General features: G+C 51.5%; 9 protein-coding genes across 9 annotated transcripts; 3 read left to right on the top strand and 6 right to left on the bottom strand.

The window, feature by feature from the left end:
* Nucleotides 1-219: 219 nt before the first annotated feature.
* On the top strand, nucleotides 220-3,039 carry M436DRAFT_54344 (uncharacterized protein; the record flags this gene model as incomplete). Its single annotated transcript, XM_013568882.1, has 1 exon — nucleotides 220-3,039. One exon carries the CDS (start codon nucleotides 220-222, stop codon nucleotides 3,037-3,039), a length of 2,820 nt encoding a protein of 939 aa, XP_013424336.1.
* A 713-nt stretch (nucleotides 3,040-3,752) lies between these two features.
* On the top strand, nucleotides 3,753-5,822 carry M436DRAFT_54185 (subtilisin-like protein; the record flags this gene model as incomplete). The annotated part of the gene is made up of 2 exons (XM_013568853.1): nucleotides 3,753-3,976; nucleotides 4,076-5,822. 2 exons carry the CDS (start codon nucleotides 3,753-3,755, stop codon nucleotides 5,820-5,822), a joined length of 1,971 nt encoding a protein of 656 aa, XP_013424307.1.
* A 771-nt stretch (nucleotides 5,823-6,593) lies between these two features.
* Nucleotides 6,594-7,411, bottom strand: M436DRAFT_54361 (uncharacterized protein; the record flags this gene model as incomplete). Its single annotated transcript, XM_013568884.1, has 2 exons — nucleotides 6,594-7,132; nucleotides 7,387-7,411. The coding sequence occupies 2 exons, from the start codon at nucleotides 7,409-7,411 to the stop codon at nucleotides 6,594-6,596; spliced, it is 564 nt and encodes a 187-aa protein (XP_013424338.1).
* A 2,271-nt stretch (nucleotides 7,412-9,682) lies between these two features.
* Nucleotides 9,683-11,739, bottom strand: M436DRAFT_84880 (zf-UBP-domain-containing protein; the record flags this gene model as incomplete). Its single annotated transcript, XM_013569031.1, has 2 exons — nucleotides 9,683-10,903; nucleotides 10,960-11,739. The coding sequence occupies 2 exons, from the start codon at nucleotides 11,737-11,739 to the stop codon at nucleotides 9,683-9,685; spliced, it is 2,001 nt and encodes a 666-aa protein (XP_013424485.1).
* Nucleotides 11,740-12,140: 401 nt separating this feature from the next.
* Nucleotides 12,141-12,894, bottom strand: M436DRAFT_84879 (ubiquitin; the record flags this gene model as incomplete). The annotated part of the gene is made up of 2 exons (XM_013569030.1): nucleotides 12,141-12,808; nucleotides 12,873-12,894. 2 exons carry the CDS (start codon nucleotides 12,892-12,894, stop codon nucleotides 12,141-12,143), a joined length of 690 nt encoding a protein of 229 aa, XP_013424484.1.
* Nucleotides 12,895-13,725: 831 nt separating this feature from the next.
* Nucleotides 13,726-14,409, bottom strand: M436DRAFT_66682 (uncharacterized protein; the record flags this gene model as incomplete). Its single annotated transcript, XM_013568943.1, has 3 exons — nucleotides 13,726-13,784; nucleotides 13,867-14,205; nucleotides 14,262-14,409. The coding sequence occupies 3 exons, from the start codon at nucleotides 14,407-14,409 to the stop codon at nucleotides 13,726-13,728; spliced, it is 546 nt and encodes a 181-aa protein (XP_013424397.1).
* A 1,166-nt stretch (nucleotides 14,410-15,575) lies between these two features.
* M436DRAFT_84877 (S-adenosyl-L-methionine-dependent methyltransferase) lies at nucleotides 15,576-16,652 on the bottom strand (the record flags this gene model as incomplete). The annotated part of the gene is made up of 2 exons (XM_013569029.1): nucleotides 15,576-16,520; nucleotides 16,584-16,652. The coding sequence occupies 2 exons, from the start codon at nucleotides 16,650-16,652 to the stop codon at nucleotides 15,576-15,578; spliced, it is 1,014 nt and encodes a 337-aa protein (XP_013424483.1).
* A 1,453-nt stretch (nucleotides 16,653-18,105) lies between these two features.
* M436DRAFT_53997 (putative P450 monooxygenase) lies at nucleotides 18,106-19,694 on the top strand (the record flags this gene model as incomplete). Its single annotated transcript, XM_013568818.1, has 2 exons — nucleotides 18,106-18,295; nucleotides 18,493-19,694. The coding sequence occupies 2 exons, from the start codon at nucleotides 18,106-18,108 to the stop codon at nucleotides 19,692-19,694; spliced, it is 1,392 nt and encodes a 463-aa protein (XP_013424272.1).
* Nucleotides 19,695-20,581: 887 nt separating this feature from the next.
* M436DRAFT_54436 (uncharacterized protein) lies at nucleotides 20,582-22,254 on the bottom strand (the record flags this gene model as incomplete). The annotated part of the gene is made up of 2 exons (XM_013568895.1): nucleotides 20,582-21,739; nucleotides 21,793-22,254. 2 exons carry the CDS (start codon nucleotides 22,252-22,254, stop codon nucleotides 20,582-20,584), a joined length of 1,620 nt encoding a protein of 539 aa, XP_013424349.1.
* Between the last annotated feature and the right edge of the window lies 1 nt (nucleotide 22,255).

Below are 22,255 nucleotides of genomic sequence, written 5' to 3'. Positions count from 1 at the left end.
AGATTTGCACGCGAGAATAGGTCATCCACCACAAACCTTTGTCGATCGCTTTGTATGGCTTGAGCATTTCCTCTTGCAGTCAAAGCACAGAGCTTGCGCCAACTTGTCATCTGTCAGTGCTCCAAGCACCAACACGCCGCAACCTGCTAGACATTGTGCCATGTGCCAACTACCTCGTCAACCGCCGCCATCGACGTTGCTGTAGACGCCATCTCGCTCATGGCTCCGCGCCGCTGGCTATGGCCTTGCTCCGACTCGCACGTCCTCCGTCTGCCTGCCTACCAGAAGCCCTCTCTGCATTCCTGCCTTGTCCATCCCGACCACCCTGATCAGGTCCTGGTCGCCGATTCGCATCATCTGGACGACGACCTGCACTCTGCCAAACGCCGCCGCATTGAATCCATTGCCCATGCTTACCTCAGTGGCCAGCCCATCTACATACCCTCTGCTACCCTAAAGGGTCCTTTTCCTGCCGACAAAGACCTATCTATCTGTCACGACCCTCTCTCGAGCCCCGATGCCACACCTGTCTCGCCTCCACCTACCCTTACCGCCGACTCGTTCATTCGTCGTAGACCAGAGCACAAACCGCCCCCAGAGTCAATCTCTCCCGATCCTGCTCGCACCCCATCTCGGCCCCGCCATTCTTCTGCTGTTGTACTAGACAAGCCCGCCAGCCGCCCGCGACCCTCTCATCCGTCCTCGCGTACGGCTAAGAACAAATCTTTGCAATCCAACCTTCCATCCTCCGCTGTCTCGGCTCCAGATACCGACCTGCCGCCATTGCCCAAATTCGTCTCTATCAACCAGGTTCTTGCCCAGGCCCGTCCTACGTCCAACCAACTTCCAACTTCTACTGCGCCAGCTCGTTCTTTTCCCTCGCCGAGAGTCCGCATACCCGATACAGACTTTATTTCTCCTAGTCCATCGCCCTCCAGATATGACGCTTCCCCCACCAAGGCCGCCGTTTTGAGACAGAGGCCCGCTTCCTCTCTGAACCGAGTAGAGAAAGCTCCTCCATCGGCTAACAAGCTTCCGAGTGTGGAAAAGAACAAACGACCCATCAAACGAGTCTATCAAGCAGCTGCTGCCCCCGATACTTCGCCATTCATATACAGAAAGAACGCTGTTCAGGGCAAAAACCCCTCTGCATCAAGCAGACAGAAGAGTACCGAACCAGATCTTGCGCCTGTCGAGCCGGAGGATGTGGTTATCCAACCTAGTACAACAGCCAGGCAGTCCAAGACACCAGTCTCGCCACAAAAACGCCATCATGTGCTTTTTGGATCAGCTCCGGATATCTCGGATGCAGAGTCATCGAATGCACCGTCTACCGCTGTTCAGCCCGAGTGCTCGCCGGAACGCCCTTCGCGCGATCTCGTGCCTGCGATCAACATGTCTTTCGGCCAGGAGTCTTTGGGCATGAATTTTGACATCGTCAATCACTTTGATACATCTCTACCTGCGCCCCCCATAGAGAACAAAATCATTGACGTTAACCAAGGTGACCAGCAACCACCTACCGCAACTGTCACTTGGAATCTGGACACGGAGATTCCCCCTCAAAACACCAGCAATGCACTGATTAACGGGACAGGGAAACCAGAATTTGCTTCGAGGGATCTGATTCAAGAAGATACCGTAGACGGCGCTGCGGCATCGCGTCCGGACCAAGAACGTGAAATGATGCATGGATCAGCAGCCAAGGCATCGTTGGAACCCACCGGTGATCCAGTTGACGATGCTATGGAAGACACGGTCATAGATGATCTGGCAGCAGAAGAGAACATCATGGATGAGCTGCCATACATCAGTACTCAAGCAGCCATGCAAGACGCCCATCGCGCTTTGTTTGATGCCTCCTCACCGGTGCAGCCACCAGAAGAGAGGTTCGAGTTGCCTGTCGAGACGCCAGCAAGGCATGCCACGAGTTCCCCCCCGAGTCCGGTACACGCCATTACACCGTTCCATCAGTTCAATGCCGAGTTTACGACTGACACACAGGCTCCATTGCCTAACACGCAAGCCTTGTTCGACGGCTTCTACTCTCCAATCAAGCTGAGTGGTCAAAAACCAAGGGCAACCAAAAGGGCGAGTTTCGTTCCCTCTGTCATTCTTGAGGATGCGGACGATACCGTCGCGAGCATCCTAGACTTTTCCGAAAATGGAGATGCACGCGAGATCAATCATGATGGAGTCGATCTCGAACAGAATGACGAACCTACCAACGGCCAACACCTGTCGCCCGACCAAAGTGTGCTCAGTCCAACAGAGGACCAGGGCCGGACGAGTGCCTCCCTTAGTGACTCTCCAGACATCATTCTTTCACAGAGGCCTCCAGCGTCAACTAGAGACTCCGTTCGTCATTCCTTGCCTGCCCTGCAAACCGAATCTGTCAGCCTTTCCGAGATGCTAGATTTTGTCAGCAAAAGAACAGGTATAGACGTTGACACACTTTTGTCTCAAGCTACGCCGACATCTTCTTCTCGAAGCGCGAACAACAACGGCCGCGAATCTGGTCGTTCATCTAGAGTCAAACCTCGCTCATCTCTACCAAAGCCGGCGGGCTCGTCTCAGTCAAAGCGTCCGCGGTCATCTTTGCCGAAGTCACTCCCTGAGAGAAGAGTCGGACAACGTCGCTCCACACGGCTTTCCCTGTCACAACCAAACCCTCAGGTGGATGGTGCGAATGACGACGATGATGAGACCGATTTTGACATTGACGGACCTTCGGCAACACAGCCCCAATTGACACAACCTCGCCTATCTTTCGCTGGTTTGAATAACTCCTTTGCCTTGGTCTCTTTTGGTGTACCCGATGGCTCGTCCACAATACCTGACCCCAGTCTTGCATTCAATCATGCGCAGCAAAATGCAACACCCGCGTCGGAGAAGCTTTCCATGACACCCGGTAGTGCACCACAGAGTACGGGACCTATGTCGAGTTTCCAACATGCTCAGAAGCAGTACAGCAGTTTGACCGACCTTGACAGTACGATGCCAGATTTGCCGCAAACATTCTCGCCGCCGGTCCGTTGAAGATGTAAAGGAGATCTTGATAAGGCTGCATTGCGACGGATTTGAGCACATTCTACTTTTGATTGGCACATCCAAGTTGGGCAGCGATTTTGGCGTTATTAATGAGGCATGATAGCATAAAGATACCCTCTCTGATATTTTCAATCACAATATTGACATACGATTTCATCATTCGTCTCTTGCTTATCGAGTGCAACCTCCAATTTCTCGTGGGACCAAAGTTTGTTTTTTGAAACATGGTCGCATGCACGACAAACTCAACAGCACGAGATGCTTCGTGGCAGGCAAGGTTGGGCTTGGCTGGGGATACGATCACGCCAAGCCCGATTTGGAAGGCACAAACGTCAGACCAGAAAACTTCCTCTCTGGTGAGCATCCGACTACCCGCGACACATCTAGAACTGCGATAGGTAGGATATCAAGTATGATAGGTATTTATTCGTACACACCTGTCTTCTGAGGCAAGTGACTCGCCGTCCTTGAGCACGGGTATCACTTGCTCGTCAACACCAAACATAGTGCCGCCAACGATGGCTGCCGCGCGTGGGTGCTGCAGGCACAAACGACGATCACTCACAGACGCCTATTCTTTCCGCCGCCCCCGTAACAATGTCGATCTCGTTTTATGGCCTTGTTGCTTAAAAATGCTTGACTCCCACTGTCTTTTGCTTCACATACACCACACTCGTTGCTTGTCGTGACATCCGTTCGTTATGCGTGTCTCGTCCTCGGCCTTCTTGGCTACTTTGCTTGCTTTGGCAGCTGCTAAGCCTGTTCCCGAGACCCATGTACTTCACGAGAAGCGTGATGTTGCTCATCGCTTTACCACTTCCAAGTGGGTGAAGAGAGATAGACTGGGGCAGAATGCTGTCTTGCCTGTTCGTGTTGGCTTGAAGCAACAGAACTTGAACAGTGGTGCTGAGTATCTTATGGATGTGTAAGTTTTCTCTCAATGGTCATCATCACTGGAAAGTCCAAGTGGTCTTCAATTGAGACGTTCGTCGAATAGTCATGAGCACGAGACTAACACATCCAGTTCGCACCCCGAGTCTCCTAATTTCGGAAAGCACTGGACGTCCGACGAGGTCATCGCCAAATTTGCGCCTTCCAACGAGACATTGACTGCTGTTCGCGACTGGCTCGTGAAGAACGGCATCTCTGATCGTAGAATCACTCATTCGGACAACAAGGCTTGGTTCGCCTTCGATGCCACCACCAAAGAAGTCGAGAATCTACTCCACACCCAATACCACGAGTTCGAGCACAGTGCGACTGGAAACTATGTTGCAGCCTGTGACGAATATCATGTCCCTAAGCATATCCAAAAGCACATTGACTTCATCTCACCTGGTGTCAAGGGTGCCAACCTCCGCAAACGCGGATCTAAGAAAGCAAAGCGAGCACTCAGATTGCCTCCTGCCCGCAAGCAGGCGCCGTTCAAGCCTAGTAACATCTCTTCTCTCAGCACTTGCGACCAGGTTGTGACGCCAGCATGTATTCAGGCACTGTATCAGATCGCTCCCAACGACCCTCATGCCAAAGTCAGCCCCAACAACTCGCTCGGCATCTTTGAGGAAGGAGATTACTACGCCCAGCAGGATCTGAACCTGTTCTTCGGAAACTTCACACCCTCCATTCCCAACGGCACGCATCCCATTCCCAACTTTATCGATGGCGCAAAGGCACCTGTGAGCTTGCAGCTTGCTGGTGGCGAGAGTGACCTGGACTTTCAGCTGGCTTATCCCCTCATCTACCCTCAAACCACCACTTTGTACCAGACCGATGACATCTACTACGCATTCGGCAACGACCCCAATGCTACCGGTCTGTTCAACACTTTCTTCGACGCTTTCGATGGCTCGTACTGCACGTACTCTGCCTATGGCGAGACCGGCAACGATCCCGTACTCGATCCCAAGTACCCTGATCCAGCAAGCAATGGCTACAAGGGCCAACTCCAATGCGGTGTCTACAAGCCTACCAATGTCATCTCCATCTCGTACGGCGAACAAGAGCAAGACTTGCCCGCTTACTACCAACAGCGTCAATGCAACGAGTGGCTCAAACTCGGTCTGCAGGGTGTTTCCGTCTTTGTCGCCTCTGGCGATACGGGCGTCGGCGGTATCAGAGGCGACGGCTCAGCAAACGGCTGCTTGGGTTCCAACGCGACCGTCTTCTCACCCACTCACCCCAACTCTTGCCCCTGGCTCACCAACGTCGGCGGCACGAAAATCTACCCGGGCCGCACAGTCTACGAGCCCGAATCTGCAGTCAACGACCCCGAATCTCGCTATTCCTCTGGTGGTGGCTTTTCCAACCTTTTCGATGTGCCCGACTATCAAGCTTCCGCCGTAAAGACGTACTTTGACGAGCACAATCCTCCTTACAAGTACTACACCAATGGTCAGTACAACAGCTCAGGCGGAGGCGTCTACAACCGCAATGGCCGCGGTATTCCTGACGTGGCAGCCAACGGCGACAACTTTGCCGTCTTCAACGCCGGCCGCTTCATTCTCGAAGGCGGAACCTCTGGCTCTGCGCCAATCTTTGCCTCGATTGTCAACAGAATCGTCGAAGAGCGCATCAAAGTCGGCAAAGGACCTTTGGGCTTTGTCAACCCCACACTCTACGAGCATCCTGAAGTGTTGAATGATATTGTCAATGGCACCAATCCTGGTTGTGGTACCCAGGGCTTTTCGGCAGTGAAGGGATGGGATCCAGTTACTGGATTGGGAACGCCTTCGTATCCTAAGATGTTGAGTTTGTTCTTGTCGTTGCCTTGACCTGGGGGTTTTGCGAGCGACTTGGTTAGTTCACGGGTTTTTTTCTTTCGCGTTTTTCATCAATGCATTTCTCAGCCATCTTTTCTTATTTCTGCATTCTGCGGCCAAAACAAAAAAGATCAGGCATCTTTTTTATTATACATACAATAGCATATTCGAATCATAAATAGCGAGAAACATATACTTCTGTTCCAGTTTTTTTCACCTGCTTTTTTTTTTTTATTTCTTCTCTGGTAACGTCCTTTTCGAAAGCAAGTGTACACACGTCGTTTGTAGCCTCGAGCATCATCACATCATTCTGTCAGAGAAGCATGAGAACGAGAGATGTGTCGCATTGGCTGTATCTGAGGGTTTGCTTAGAAATTGGTCGGTGATTGTCGAGTGCGCGGACAACAAGAAGGATTAGATGACTTAGAGATAAGATTATATTAATTGGGGTAAGGATAGAGGGAAGAAATAAAGTCAGAAACGAGTGGTCGAACGCCAGCTCATATGCATCGTTTGCCACCAACATCTGCTGACTTGTCCTTTCGGTCGTCTGCAATAGCAAATTTAATTTTTTTCTGGATTTGTCGTAGTGAACGAGTGAAGAAGGAAGAACTGTTGGAGAAAAAGAAAAAATATAACAAAAGTCATCGTCATGTGTCGTTTCGTGAGCGTCGTCAAAAGTCTAGTGTTGTCGTAATCCAATCTCTTTTTCCCTCGATTCCAATCTCGTATTCTTTGTTCGTCATCGTGAGCATTTTTCCCAAAGCCAAAACCGAATGAGCCTTAGAAAGACATCCATCCAGCATCGCGAAGACAATACTGGCAACGAGGATAATGCTGCAAAACCGGTGCGCGACGACAAGCACAAGCAGTCTGTCTGACATGATGATGAGTCTTGACAGCACCGGCCCTAATCCCAGCAACAGCGGAATCCACGCTCCTGGGGCTGGAACCACCAGAAGTCCAACTGCTGCTTTCATCTTCGTCCTCTTCTCTCAATTCACCCAATCGTCTTCTTTGATCATTGGGGCTGGAGGTGGAGACACTGATGTTTTTGCGGCCTGAGCCAATGGCTACGGGGAGGCCTTGAACTGTGCCTGAGCCTGGCTTTTGGCCTGGATACATGCCGTCGTTTACTGAGAAGTTGCGGCAGATCATGTAGGCGCGTGTGGCGGCGGCGTCGCGAGCAAGTGCTTCGGTGGTGTAGTGTTGGCCGTCGGTGCTGTATTCGCGGTTGTTGACGCGGACGACACAGGTGTAACCATGACGTGTGACCGAAGGTTGGAACATGGGCTGTGGCCAGTGTCGGCGCTTGCAAAGGCCTTTGACAACATTATTCGTTAGTCCAAGAGCGCATTGGGAGAATGACAAAGAGCTGCTGGTGGGATTTTATGTGGAGGAAGCTGGTTCTGTAAGCTGCCTCAGGCATCCATCAAAGCTTATATTCTGCCCATGTGTGCAGCTGCAAAGATGACATCGGGAGGCGACTGCCATCCACACGTGGCAGAGATGCATGTTTGACGGGTACTATACAGCGACACATTGCAGAGCATGGAAAGAGGCAATTGGTACTCACCATCAAGATACATTGTGTAGAACATGATTAACTGTATGGTCCTCGAAAGAGATGGACCTGCTTGATGTGGCTTGATGGCTCACGCAAGAGCTGTCGTTTTTGGCAGAAGAGGCGCGCTGTCAAGATATGTGTGCCGTATATGTCACACCGCAGAAAGGGCCGAGGGCTGAACGTTGACCGACACTGATATTGAAGATGTTGAAGGATAAATGCAAGTGGAAGAAAACGAAAGATGTATTGATGCCCGAGAAGAGAACCGGATCAACAAATATTCTTCTAAGTATGCACCGGACATAAATAGGTTGAAGAAGCAGGTAGTCTTTGACACAAGAGGCGGTCTTTGGGAGATAGAAGGGAAACAATCAAAGAAAGACGAGACTCGGAGAAGTGACGTTGAATAGCACAGCATCAAGACTCGGCGTGATATCCAGAGGTACGGCCACCAGAGCGGGCCACTCACACGCGTGCACGACGGACATACCGTCGTGCATTGCAGATGCGTTCATTGTGGGAACGCAAGAGAAAAGCCTGGCGAGGAAGGAGGACAAGCTGGCACGTCAAACCCCCTCCGTAATTTTTTTCGATGTGTTGGCGCTGCATGCCACGCATTGGGACATCTATCGAAGATCCAGAGAAAGGGAAATGAGATGCGTAGCGGCGCGGACGCCTGGGATGAGTGCTCGAGCGTCTTGTCCTGTGCGACAGCGAGCGTGGTGCATGCCGATGGCGAGACCCGAAGTGCCTCACATATACCACGTCAATGCGCGACATGTTCGTCCTAGAGCGACAAGCACCAGGTACGTGGTCGAGTGTGTGGCCCCTTGATTAGACGCAAGTGTCGTGCAGTAAGAACAAGGAGTGCCCAGTCTAGCTTTCGGTAACAAACCGGACCAAGATCATGTGAATCTCTACTGCCAGCTGGTGAAGGGAAGGAACCGCAGATTCCTCACCGGTCCAGCTCCCAGCCGGGGCGGGTGCCATGCGGGGCTACTGCAGCACACCGTAATTCATCAATGAAGATGCTTCGTATACCAACATTTCTATCCCAATATCGCTTTGTAACGCTGTTCGTAGACCCAGGGCTCGTCAAGGCAATGGAGACAGACTTTTGGGTTCTTCGATTGGCCAGAACAGCGTACCGCGGTGAGAAGCGGTGACTTTGTGAGATGCTAATCCTTTCGCTAGGCCATTGAAAGTATGGTTGTGTGCGACCTATCGCTCCAATGGGTCGAGAGACGAGTATCGGAAGCATGAGTGCGTTGGCGGTCACATTTGACGTCGCTGGGCACGAGAGGCCCTGCTTCCGTCTTGATTCAAGATGGTGGGAAGCGAGAGTGAGGAGGGGTCGAGGCATCAAGGGCCCGTGGGGATGCTCATTCGGGCTGCAAATCTTGGAAGGGGTTTACGTGCCGCAGGATCGTTCATGGTAGATGCCGAGAAGGCAGTCCGACGACGACCAAGAATGCTAAGGAATTGGGCGCTTTGACAAGCTACATCGAGGTATAGAGAAGACAGACACTTTTCAGATTGTGCAATCTTGTGGCAAGCCCTGATTTGTCGTGGTGGCAAGTCTCGACGGAGGGAAACAAGACGTGATTGACGGGTGAGAATGGCTTTCGAGTTTGACGCCGGCCTTGCAGATAGTGTGAACAGCTGATTGCTTTGAGTATCCAGATATGCTGCACTGGCGATCCGGCTTGCATGATGGCGGGCACTACATTGTTGTTTTGTTCCGAAGAGCGACGTGCAATGAGATTGGATGCCTCGGCGATGTGATGCTTTGTGAAAGCAGGAGCGGTCAATAGGCGGTGAAGACGGAAGGGGGTCCAATTTTGCATTGACGACTTGCTCAAATCATCAATTGCTTCGAGCCCAATCCTCTCAAAGGGCAGGGTCAATTTTGACTTTCTCATAGCGAGCCCTCGAGACTGGAGCAATCACAAAAGTGACATGTGGATAGGTAGTCGTTGGCGAGCTCCAAGACAGAAGGTGTGGCGGTCGTTTGACTGACTGGCGCGCAGATGCGAGGCGTCAGTCGTCGTCCTTAGCCACGTTTTGGCCACTCATCGATTCTGTACAACCAACAAGAGTTACACGCGACGGCGAAAAGCATATTCAGGAATCCAAGCGTCGTGGACGAAATTCCGTGTTTCAAATCTTGAACTACGTCGGAATAGTTATGCATGCGAACAGAAAACAAAAAGTTGCTTCCTTCCTTCCCTTGGGTATCTTTGTCGAACGCCGTGTAAAAATACAAACCTCTGCAGGATCAGACCGAGGATGATCGTATACACCGCTACTTTTTCTTCCCCTTGCCCTTGTTCTTGCCTTGCTGCGGTTGTGCCTCTGGTGCAAAGGCAGATCCATCGGCCACTTCCTCGCCCTGCGCTTGCAATTCCTTGACTTTCTCCTGACTGCTTATGAACATTGTCAGATCGTGGTTCATCTCCTCCATATCTGCCTTTTCCAACTTGATCCTATCGGTCTCTTCTTGGCTCTCTTTGGCTTTTGCTTCGGCGGCATGGATGCGCTGTAGCAAGCCTTCATTCATTGTCTTTTCTTCACGCAACTGGACAGACATATCACGGGCCATCTTCTCGAACTTCCCAGCACGCGAAGTGGCCTTCTCGATACTCTTCTCCATGCGAGCAACACTGCCAGCGTGATCTTGACTCTGCACGCGCAAGACAGTCATCTCTTCGGCAAGCGCGGTACATGCCCTAGCTGCATCTTCGGCTTTGGCTGAAGCAACGCTAGCTTTGTCAACAGCGCGTTCAAGCTGACCTTCATAGTAGCGGCGCTGGCTGTCCAGTTGGCTAGTCAGAAGATATGTGTATTCGTTGGCCATGTTCTCCATCTTTTCTCGTGGCACGCTGTCTTCGGCCTCGGCGCGGAAGGCAGCATTGGGATGGCGTCGAGCAGGTAAATCGATCAGCTTGCTATCAGGTTTGTTCTGAATCAACCGATGAACGTAGCCGTCGCCAGCATAGTCCCAGACATGCTGCGAGTTGATGTCCATGGCGTAGCAGTGACTTGTGGCTTCCCAATGCGCAAAGGCGTGTGCGGAATCATAGCGACCACAGCCTGTGCTTCCACAAATGAGGCAGATCCATAGGTTTGTGGTGGTTGCGCAGACGGTACAAGCAGGTTCGACTTCAGCCTGAACATCAGAATGGCCAGGTCTGGGGTAAGGGAAGGTGAAGGAGGGTGACTGGGTGTAACGACACACAGGGCATCCTGATCCGCGCCACTTTTCGAGACAGGCGCAGTGAAACACATGTTGGCAGAGAATGGTCAAAAGACCGGTGGTCTCATCCATGCGCTCAAGGCATACCGGACATGTAGGCAGTTCGACAAGGGATGGCGTTGGTGGTGCATGAGGCTTGGCAGAAAGCGAGTTGGAAGCTTTGGTGAACGGATCCTGTGTATTGTGAGGGAATGCAGCGGGGTCAGATGCGTCTGTATCGGGAGTCAAAAATTCGACCGACTTGATGAAGACGACATGACAGTTCTCAGGCTATGATGGTGTCAGCACACTGCGTACGTTCCGGAGCTCCTCTGGGGCCTACTCACCTCCATAGCGCTGAACAGCTTTCCGTTCCACAACTTCTGCCACTCTCTGGCCTTCTTGGCCTGTTTGAACTTCATGAGAACCATGTACTTGTTGGCTCGACCAGTTCTTATGAGTCTGAAGTGGCTAACATCTTCTCTTGCCTGGTCTCCAACAAAGCCCAGCAGGTCCGAGGGCATCATCCATGACGGCACAGCCAGAATGCACAGAGTAGTGCATTGTTGTGGGTCGAAGTCGACATCGTCTTTGGTATGATTGTGACCCAGTGCTGCCGTCTCTTGCGAGTCTCTGTACAGATGTACGACTCCCCAGCCTACGTCAGTGGCCTTTGATGTTGACGGCACATATGCTGCCTTGGTATGGAGACCAGTCGAGGGGAGCTTGGTGGTGGCTGGTTCCATGTCGATGCTCTCGATAGTGACAGGGCCGTATCGCCAGTCCCTTGTCGCGATCTCGCTCGATGCCTTCTTGGGTAGGACGGTAGGTGAGGCAGCGTCTTTCAGGGCGACGTTTCTCTCAGGTAGCAAGAGCGCATCGCCGTGAGCTGAGGCTGGTCGACTCGCAGCTGCGGGGCAGTTGTCCTGTGAGCTTCTCGGCGAATGACGAGTTCGTGACGATTGAGAGATTGTCTTGGAGGTTCGATGCGCAGGAAGATCGGTCTTGAATATGTCTGTAGTCGGGTTTGGACGGTAGACGTGGTTCGTGACTGGTTGCGACGCTGCTGTTGAAGGGTGTGCCCAAGGATACAGCTCCAGCTTGACATGGAAGAAGTAGACCGTCATTACTCACCACAACCACGTCGCTGTCTCGCTGGTCTGCGATGCCACATGTCTCTCGATACCTGATGGGTGAGAAACAGATCTTTGTCTCCATTAAAACACACCGAAAAGAATGCCATCCCGTCACGTGCCGGGCCTGAGTCATGCGGCATCTCTTCGACAGCCCTACGCTCCATCTCTCGGTCACATCTTTCACTTGCGACAATCATGACAAAGCACATGGGAATCAAGAAGCACAGGTAGGTGAGGATTGATATTCAGAGCATCGGGTGCCCTTTGAAAGGTTAAGTGGCTACGCTAGTCGTAGCAGCCGCATTATTGCTGGCGTAGTAGTAAAGGTAATAACAAGCAAATAAACGCCGGCCCATCGTCAATAGACATCATCAAGGCTCATTGCCTATCGCTTACTGTCCGCCACGAAGTCTGAGCACCAAGTGCAAGGTCGACTCCTTCTGGATGTTGTAGTCAGAGAGCGTACGACCGTCCTCCAACTGCTTTCCGGCGAAGATGAGGCGCTGTTGGTCTGGGGGAATACCCTCCTTGTCCTGGATCTTTGACTTGACGTTGTCGATGGTGTCTGATGATTCGACTTCGAGTGTGATGGTCTTGCCGGTCAGAGTCTTGACGAAGATCTGCATACCACCACGAAGGCGGAGGACGAGATGGAGGGTGGACTCCTTTTGGATGTTGTAGTCGGAGAGAGTGCGGCCATCCTCAAGCTGCTTACCAGCGAAGATCAGGCGCTGTTGGTCCGGGGGAATACCCTCCTTGTCCTGGATCTTTGACTTGACGTTGTCGATGGTGTCGGACGACTCAACCTCAAGAGTGATGGTCTTGCCAGTGAGGGTCTTGACAAAGATCTGCATACCACCACGCAGACGAAGGACAAGGTGAAGAGTCGACTCCTTCTGGATGTTGTAGTCGCTCAAGGTGCGGCCGTCTTCGAGTTGCTTGCCAGCGAAGATGAGGCGCTGCTGATCCGGAGGAATGCCCTCCTTGTCTTGGATCTTGCTCTTGACGTTGTCGATGGTGTCAGAAGACTCAACCTCAAGGGTGATGGTTTTGCCGGTGACTGATAGGCATGTTAGCAACTGATTGCGCGCAGTGGCGGTGAAGCGGGGTCGACGACTACTTACGGGTCTTGACGAAGATCTGCATCTTGAAGGCGTGTGTGGTGTGGATGTAGTTGTGTGAGGAGATGTGCCTTGATGGGAAGAGGCGAGTTGAAGAAGGGAGATGATAGTTGTGGATGGAGGAAAGGTGGAAGAAGGTGGTCGGGAGGGCTTAAGTACGACGAGCAGGAACGCGCAACGAACAAGTGAGGGCGGCGGGAGTGAGTTGTGGCTGATTGGATGACGCCGAGAGAGAGGCGGTGTTGTCGCAACCACTGAGGCAGCAACGGACCTTCGGAACACGCTAGAACCTTCCCAACGTGGCAATAATTGAGTCTTTCTGCGACAACTTTGCTCAGATCATTCTCTTGTTTGCCTCGCCTCTTTTTGATTTGTTAAGCAAGCAGTCTTTCTGTCTCGTTCTTTGACCTGTCCTCAGAAGGGTGGCAAGACAGCCTTCCCCCCCGGCTTTGCCCACTTGGGTACATCCTTATCGGCGCTTACCTCCGAAACAGGCATCGCGGGGGCGGCAATGAAGCCACACCCGCGTGACTTCATTGCCTTTCTCATTTCACGTCTCAGTGCAACTGGAACTCTGTCTCAAGAATGGTGTGCTATCTGCCGACCGTTGGTCGCTCAAGACCGTCGAGCTCGTCGACACAACAACGATTTATTTGTACGTCCACCTTGTTCGAGATGAATTGGATTAAGCAATCGTTGGTCTCGAAAGCGGAAGGAGGACTGATAGGGGTGGTTCGATTGCAAAGCAGATACCTAGTATGCGATACACACTGGTCGTGTAAAGTACAAACTTGAGCGTGTTCTTGATAAGTCTCCAATACGGTTCCTGGAAGGACCAAGACAAACACCCAAAGACTCAATCGCCAAATCTAGCAACTCGGTTTCGTTCTCGAGCGATAGTCGCCTGCCTTGATGCTGCGATAAGAGCGGCAGTCATAGCACACCACATCAAAGTCCACCTCCACATGCACCCTGCCCTTCTAGCAGTCAAACTCACACCACAGATCAAACTCATGGCGGAATCCATTGCTCTGTCTGGGACTCTTGTAATTCCAGTTCTCGCATTCATGCGAGTTCCAGTGCTGCGAACCGTAGTGAAGAGTGAAGGAGTTTCTCCAAGAATCGTTGATCAAGCCACTAGGCAGACTGCCATCGATCCAAAGCTCGAGACCTCTGGTGGTACCAATCTTGATCTGGTAGTTGGGGTTTGTAGCTGACCATGTGCCGACATTGGCCCAGTACCAATCCTTACCCATAGCCTGGGCAGGTACATTATTGTCGAGGAGGTCGATGTTGTACTTGGTAGTGCAAGAATTGCCACAGAGACCATTGGAAGCTGGTCTCAGTGGTCAGTCTTTTGCAAAAGTTGTGTTCAAGGCTGTCTTGACTTACAGTCAATGTGAATGTGGGCTTCACACTTGTTGGTGTTCTTGCGACGAACGAGAGTTGAGGTCGAGGATTCTTGGTCGAGGACGGTGGGTGCAGCCATAGCAGCGATAGTAAGGATGCTAGAGATGATGACGTTGTTGAAGGCAACCATTGTGAGAGATGGTATTGTTTGTGGATGATGATCGTGAATGAAGAAGACGAAGCTTAAAGTGTGTGTTTGGAAATATAGAACACACTGTCGAGATGGTCGACTTTATATCTTCCAGGTCCCCAGACACCCATTGTATATCTGTGCTCAACTCATGCTAGAGGTTGAGCGAAGGATCTGATATCTCGCCTCGAAAATGTTACATATATTGGTTAGATTCCAGACAGGGTGAAGAAAATATCTCTGCAGTCGTATATGTTGGTGTTGTAGTTGCCAAGCTGGGCTAGGGACATGCTCGTGGCTCTGTCATATCGTCAAATGTTCCTGATTCAACCTTAGACTCACGCTCATACTCTTCGCATCAGTAAAGCGCGAGCGTGCTGGAGGACAGTTTGCGAATTGCTCGATAGGACTAATGCTCGTTGTCGCATAGATACAGATCTTAGACGAGAAACTATCGTCCATGTCGTCTGCTGTCCCTTGCAAAGAATCATTCCATGCGTTTACAGCAATGAACTGGCTGGCGCTATTTCTCATATACGCCACTCACCATGTCTTGCCAAAGCCCGTGCAGGCAGGATCAACTGCAAACTAACAGTATGCACTACTGCTTGTCTGTTGGTATAGACCGTGCAGGAAGGATTAAATGTTGAATATAGCACGCGAGAATTGATTAGGGTCCGAGCAGGCACGTCGCCAAGAGCCGTGATACGAGCGTCCAGACCATCAATTAAATAGAGGCGCTCATTAGGACCTTGGCAAAGATGGTCAAATCCAGAAGGTGACTGTGGATTGACAATGAGCCACCACCAACTCTCCATCTGCGCAGGTAGCCATCTGTCTGGTTTGAAACAGACAAGCACCTACCGAGACTGGAGTCAAGGCCATGAGGTGAGACTTGTGCCTTGCTTAGTACAAGTGAGCAGCGACAGCTGTATAGGCTTTTTATATAATGGATTAGCCAATGTGGGATGTAGACATGAGCATCTGGTGTTGAGGCACAACGAATGTTGCCCGAAGTGTCTGTTTTGACATTATCGTGAAGTTGATCTCTGCATCTCCTCTTTCTGGTTTTTCGCATTGACATCCATGCAACATTCGTCCCCTCGCCTAGTGTGATTCCAGTACTTCCAACGAACGATTACACCGTTGTCCCTCTCATGCGACGTTCAATTTGCCGTCAGAGGTTTTCTTCCCCAGACGACCGGCATCGGGTAATAGGCGTGAATGCCTCTGTTTTTGACATCGGATGACACCTTGGCGACGAATACATCAACCTCCTCCTTCTTCCAGCCGAGTCCTCGGGTCATCAGTGCCAGACAGAATCCCTCGAGGCCCTCCAGAATGTTGATCATATTCCAGTTGCCGAGCTCCTTCATGTACTTGTCTTTCGGCCATGTATTTGAAGGCCACATGAAATGTTGCTCTTCTATATCAACAAATCCAGCGGCTTCCATCCATTCTCGATACTTTTCTGACACTTCTGTACCCATCGGACGGCCGAGTTTGCGAGCAGCTTCACACATCAGTATTCCCCATTTCTCTAGGGATGTGCCGTCTAATGTGTCGTCGACACTTCTGCAAGGTAGTCCATAGTCCTGGAACTCGAGGTAGCCACCAGGCTCTAGATTGTCAAATGCCTGCTGTATGAGCTTCTCGGGATCCGCGAAGCATCCAGCCATGAGTCTACAATGGATGTAGTCGAATCTGTGGTCGTACACCCAGAGCTCCTCCGCGTCATCGATGATGTATTTTAGATTCGGTGGCACGAAGGTAGGCTGCCCAGGGCTAAGGTCGATGCCGATCACCTCGCATTTGGGATATTGGTCCGCGAAGTCCATAGCCCAGATGCCGGTTCCAGTTCCGATGTCTAGAGCATGCTTAGGTCTATGCAGAGGTGCTAAGTGTAGTCTTCTATACGTCAAATTGCACATGTGATGCTGCAGGTCCAATCGGTCTTGTTCGCGCTCGTCGTTCGGAAAATAGTACTGTCCGTCCTTATAAGCATGATATGTGCGACCGTACTCGTGGCGATAGCTGTATATCGACTCGCTTAATGATGTGGTTATGCTTTGAGTGTCATCACCGAGTGCAGAATCATTGTCGCTCCACGACTATATGATACGAAGCGATCAATAAACATCTCGACATCTTGTACTGATTCGGATAATGCTTACATCGGCCTCGAGAGTTTGTTCTCTAGCGTGATTGAGACTGACACTCTCGCCTTCTGACGGAATATCCATGATGGTTATCCTCTCGGTGCGTGCGCCCACGTGTATTTGACTCGAAGCCCTTGCAGGAAACCCACTGCAGGCAGCACTAATCTGGTCACACAAAGGCTCGCGATAGATGGGCGTTTGGGGCTTTATCGATTCCGGCGTGCGTGCATTCAGAACTCCGGATGATGAGATTCAGAGGAAAAGAAGCTTGCCGCCGTTGGCGATTGGGATGATCAAATGTCTGAGAAAAAGAAGGATGGCAGAAGGATTGCAGAGTTGGCGACTGCCGAAGCTATCACACGATTGTTTGATCTTGACAAAAAGGCTCGCGATAGTGCAGCCCCCGGTGCCTGACTCGCCGGATCCCGTGGACTGCGGGAGCTTCGCCCGCCCCGGAGCGAGCCTTTTGAGACGTTTCGTGCCTTCGAGCCGTGCCGAGTCCCTCTCTCGCGCTTGATGTTAATTGACAAGTGATTGATGTGAGATTTGGTGCATGTAGCTGATTCGTCCGCTGGAGCAGCGTATGGTGTTATTGGCCGCAGTGCTGCGAACGTGCTGAGCAGTCGCTGTCGATCAGTCGATATAGGCGACCCTCAAGATGGCTAAGCAATTTGACACTTGGACTTCCGGCACACCACCTTGACTTTTGGCAGAACCCTTGACTTGATTGTTGTGGACCACTGGACTTGGCACATGCTGGCTCTCGCGTACCTTCAATCCTGCGGGAAGCCGTTTGGACAATCGGATTGGCCTCAGGTCTCGTGTTGTTCGTGCAAGCGAGAGTCAAAAGTGCCACGTTCCTCAGCTCGCAACGACAGGCCGTCTGGCCCTGCATCAGCGAGACATGGAGGGCGTGGGCATCCACACAGCCAAACTGGACACTCAGACCATCGAGACCAGTGACAGGGACGATCGCCCGCTTACTGTGCTAGACCATGCATTGGTGCATGTAAGACCAGCGCCACCGCAGCTAATGATCGGCTCGCCGCAGACATCGCTTCGCGTGGTTCTCTGTTAGCCGACAAGCCACCAGAAGTCATATCGAAACACCATGGAGTGCGACAGTCGGCTGGCCAAAGGAGTCATCCCGAGGCCCTATGCTTTGCTGGTCGTATATGATTGAGACTAGGCTTGATCGTATGTATACTTGGTGGCTCCCTTTTTGCGCCGAGATGCTTCAATCCTTTTGATCCGACCGCTCTTTGTTTCCTACTTCCAGAGCATCCCTGCTTCTGTCCCCAACAAAGACGCCGCCGCCACAAGCACGAATCATCCACGGATTTTGGGGCCTAAATCCTGCAAGGTTAGATAGAGGGAACGTCATTGCTTTGACTTCTCACTGGCCAAGAGGATTCCCAGCGCGGCGGATCTTCTGACACGTAACAGGTGTGTGCACCACGAGACATTTCGGGCTACTGCAGCACGCTCGAAAAGCATACCACAGCACTCGTCCGTAAAACGGGTGTCTCCATTGATCATGCTACCAGTCGCCTTGATTGTAGGCTTGGGTCTCTTTCTTCTCTATGTAGTCCGAACTCTCCAACAGTACTGGGCGTTGAGTGAGTTCAAGGGACCATGGGTAGCAGGGTTCTCAAGGCTGTGGCTGCTAAGGGCCAATGGCTCAGGAAAGATGAATCTCGCATTTACAGAAGTGAATGACAAATATGGTTAGTAGGCATATCGTCGTCGATTACACTGTTCATGAGTCTTGCCAGAATTTCGTTCTTTGCGTCTCAGAAAAACATGCAGAAGTAGCAATGATCATTGCTCAGGAAGACCACATATCGTCCTATCCAAACGTTTTCGAGAGCGCTTAGCACATATTGCGCTTGCAACCTGTACCATCATGCTGACTGTAGGACAGGACCGATTGCTCGGGTGTCGCCCAACATGCTCATCACTACTGATCCCGAGCTATATAAACGTATGCACGCTGTGCGCAGTCCATTTGTTCGAAGCGAATGGTACACGGCCTTGCGACTGCATCCCACGAGGGACAACATCACATCCGTGATTGATGAAGGAATCCACGCAGACCTTCGAAACCGCATGTCAACTGGTTACTCTGGCAAGGAGAATCTTCATATGGAAGATGATGTCGATTACCGCCTACTGCAACTCTTCGACCTCGTTGAATCCAAGTATGTTTCTTCGGAGAGAGACTATCGTCCTGTCGACATATCTCGCCTCTACTCCTACTTCACTCTCGATGTCATCTCCAGCATCGCTTTCGGACAAGAATTCGGCTTCCTCAAACACGACGACGACCCCTTCGGCTACATCGACAACCTCCAAGAATTTCTTCCCGCCATCATCGTCTTCGGCGCATACCCCGAACTCCAAAAGATCCTTCGTCTGCCTCTGCTCAAACATGTCATGCCCAAATCAACAGACAAACGCGGTTTAGGTCGCGTAATGGGCTTCGCCAAAGAACGCGTAGACGAACGATTCGGCGAGAAGCCAGTTGTGCGCCACGATATGCTGGGCTCATTCATCAAACGCGGGCTCACCCAAGAACAACTCGAATCCGAAACTCTAACCCAAATCACTGCTGGAAGCGATAGCACGGCATCTGCCATACGCATGACATTGCACTTCATCTCTACCACGCCACACGTGCATGCACGCCTTGTGGCCGAGTTCAAGGATGCATTGGCGAGAGGAAATGTGACTAGACCGGTGATTCGCGATGCAGAAGCCAAAGCATTACCGTATTTGCAGGCTTGTGTGAAAGAGGGACTGCGTATGTATCCGCCTGTCACGGGATTGCTTGCCAAAGCCGTGCCGCCGGAAGGTGCGATGATCGATGGTAGATTCGTCAAGGGTGGTACCCAAATCTCCTGGAACTCGTGGGGTATGCAGCGTGACAAGGACATCTATGGCGTGGACCCAGAGATCTTTAGACCAGAGCGATGGCTATTGCGCGATGCGTCTGAGGCAGAGCAAAGACGCGTGGAGAAAATGACAGAGACTGTAACGTTGGTATTCGGATACGGACGCTTCGGATGCCTGGGAAGAGGAGTTGCGATGATGGAATTGAACAAGGGTATCATCGAGGTAAGATGATTTCTTGACTTGCTTGACGCGCTTTGCTAATGTCTCTACAGACACTTGTTCGTTACGAACTCCAGCCCGTCAGTCTCTCCAAACCTTTTGTCGAGCGTTGCGTAGGCTTCTTCTTGCACACTGATATGATGTTCCGCATCACACGACGCCCAGATGCCGATTCTGCAGAGGCCAACGGAGTACACGCTAGCTATGGAAATGTAGCTGCACTGCCAGGTGCCCCTGACTCTTGAGTGCGGAAGAGTTGATTTGTACATATGTGTTTCTTGTTTGCTTGTAGATATCATTCCGTTCGTCTCAATTGCTCGGAGGGGGCTTTAGATTGGTTTCATGTTTATTAGAATGGTAATAAGACAGAGAGTTAGCACGTTCTGGCAAATGAGTGGTGTGTTGCTCCCTTTGTTTGAGTCTGCTCCGCAGGTTGGCTCCTCATATGGTATAAACTTGTACACACCTTCTATCCGCGGTCCTCTTAGAAAATACGATGATCTAAACGAATTACACGACGCCAACACGGTCTTGTCTTGACTTAGCCGTGCATCGGAGCGAGGCGAGTGGTAAGATCATGGCCAAATTTCGCGACAGGGTGACTACAACAGCGTTGTCAACACGGCCGAAGTATCCTTGCTTGTCTTGGATCCATAATCAATGCAGCTCTTTGTGGCCAGCTGATCGTCGAAGATCATGATATGATCTGATTGTCTCGCTAGTATGTATGTGAAATGTGAGAAGATATTACGGGATACTATATGAACATACATGCCTCTATGGAAACAGACCAATCCCGTACCGTGGTATCTTTGAGAAAAGTAGCCTGAAAACGCCCTGACTGTACCCAAGACCGACCGTTCAGATGATGGAAGAAATGAAGCACTGGATCCTTCGGATCAGAATAGTACCACCGCAAGCAAAGATACCACGTAGATGCATGTGCAAGATACCACACTCGTCGACGCTCCAGATGAAGTAGAAGATGGACTGGAAGAAGAGCCAGAAGATGGACTGAATCCTTTACTGATAGTGAGCGACGAAGAGACTTCTGCATCACTGCTGGTTGTCAACACCCGCTTCGAAGTGAACGGTATAGTATCTGTCGCGTTGATGACAAATCCTGACAACGCCAAACTGATAGTCTCGCCTTCCACCACTCGAGGTGGCCCGCCGACCGAAATGGTTTGACCCGAAATGGAGAAGGCGTTGTGGCCGGCTGTTGCCGTGAACGTACGGCCATCAACGTTGAATTCTATGCTTATACCTGTGGCCCCTGTACCTCTGGTCGGTGTTGCTACTGCAGACGCGATCGAGCTTGACGCTGTGCTCGACGGGACAACAGATGAAGTAGTTGCGGATGTGATCGATGTGGAAGCCACAGTCTCCGGTAGAGCGGTGTATGAGGTAGCTGCCGGAGACGCAGGAGTGGCGGAGCCTTGATCGCCCCAAGCTGCTGTCGGTGTGACCACCGTTGTACCTGCGACCAGGGCACGAGGCGGATCAAAGACAAAGTTTGGAAGCGCTGCGTCCCACATGCTACATGTTGACCACGCTGGAACCAAATTGCGGACTTCTGTGGGCATTGCGAGGATAGGGTTCAGATCTGACCAGATAGTAGAGCACTGTGGAGGCGGCGACCAACTGATCTGAGTACCATTCATCAGGGTAAAAGACACGTCAGTACTACAACGGTTCATACAGTTGTAGGCACTTGCTGGCCAAGGGAAATTCAGGTCTGCGTAATTCAAAGACGTCCCAGGGCCCTGAGCAGAGAACCATCCACCACATTGCGTCGAGATAGCGCTGGAAGGTAACGGCAGGATAAAATCGGTAAAGGCGGGACCAATTCTTCTGCCAAAGCCCTCCTGGAAGGCGTACAACGTCTGGAAAGACAGGTAGACCGAACCGGACGTGAGTGTGGTACCCAATGCCTCGATGACTGTGGGACCTCCAGTATTCGTGATGGTAGATCCGTTAGCGCGACACTTATCGTTTCCGACCGTGGTGACCGGGAAGTAGGCGAGCTCAACAGGCCCTCCCATAATCAAGCATGGCTGAGAAATGGTTAGCGATACGAACAATCATTGCGTGGGGTTGAATATCTTACTAGACCGAGATGTGCGGGCGATCCGCAGAGGGCCTCAAGTGTTATGTCATCCCAGGACAGCCCGCTATGATAGTAGAGATACTCGCAGTCATCAGAAGATGCGTTACACGGTTTGGACGAAGAATAAGTCGGAAGTCCTGGAGTAACATATGCATCAAACTCGGTCACAGAAGTGTAGGTTGATGTCAAAGTCAAGGGCTCAAAGTCCACCCTTGGGGATCCATCGCACAGTTTGTATGTCGTGAGACCCACAGAGGGGTAAACTGTTGCTACGGTGTCGAATGTTTGCGTGATGCTGCTGGTAGTAGTCGTGGAAGACCATGACTTAGCATCAATCGCGGTCATTGCCCAGCTCATCGAGGCAGCTCGCCATTCTGAGTATGTGGCATAACACGACAGGGCCGCAGGGTTCGATGTGGTAGCTGCGGAGCTATTCGCAATGACGGCCCGAGCGCTTAACATG

This window comes from Aureobasidium namibiae, assembly GCF_000721765.1.
Source record: "Aureobasidium namibiae CBS 147.97 unplaced genomic scaffold scaffold_17, whole genome shotgun sequence".
NCBI lineage: Eukaryota > Fungi > Ascomycota > Dothideomycetes > Dothideales > Saccotheciaceae > Aureobasidium > Aureobasidium namibiae.
Note: the sequence above shows the minus strand (reverse complement) of the source record. Positions and strands in the feature narration are given on the sequence as shown.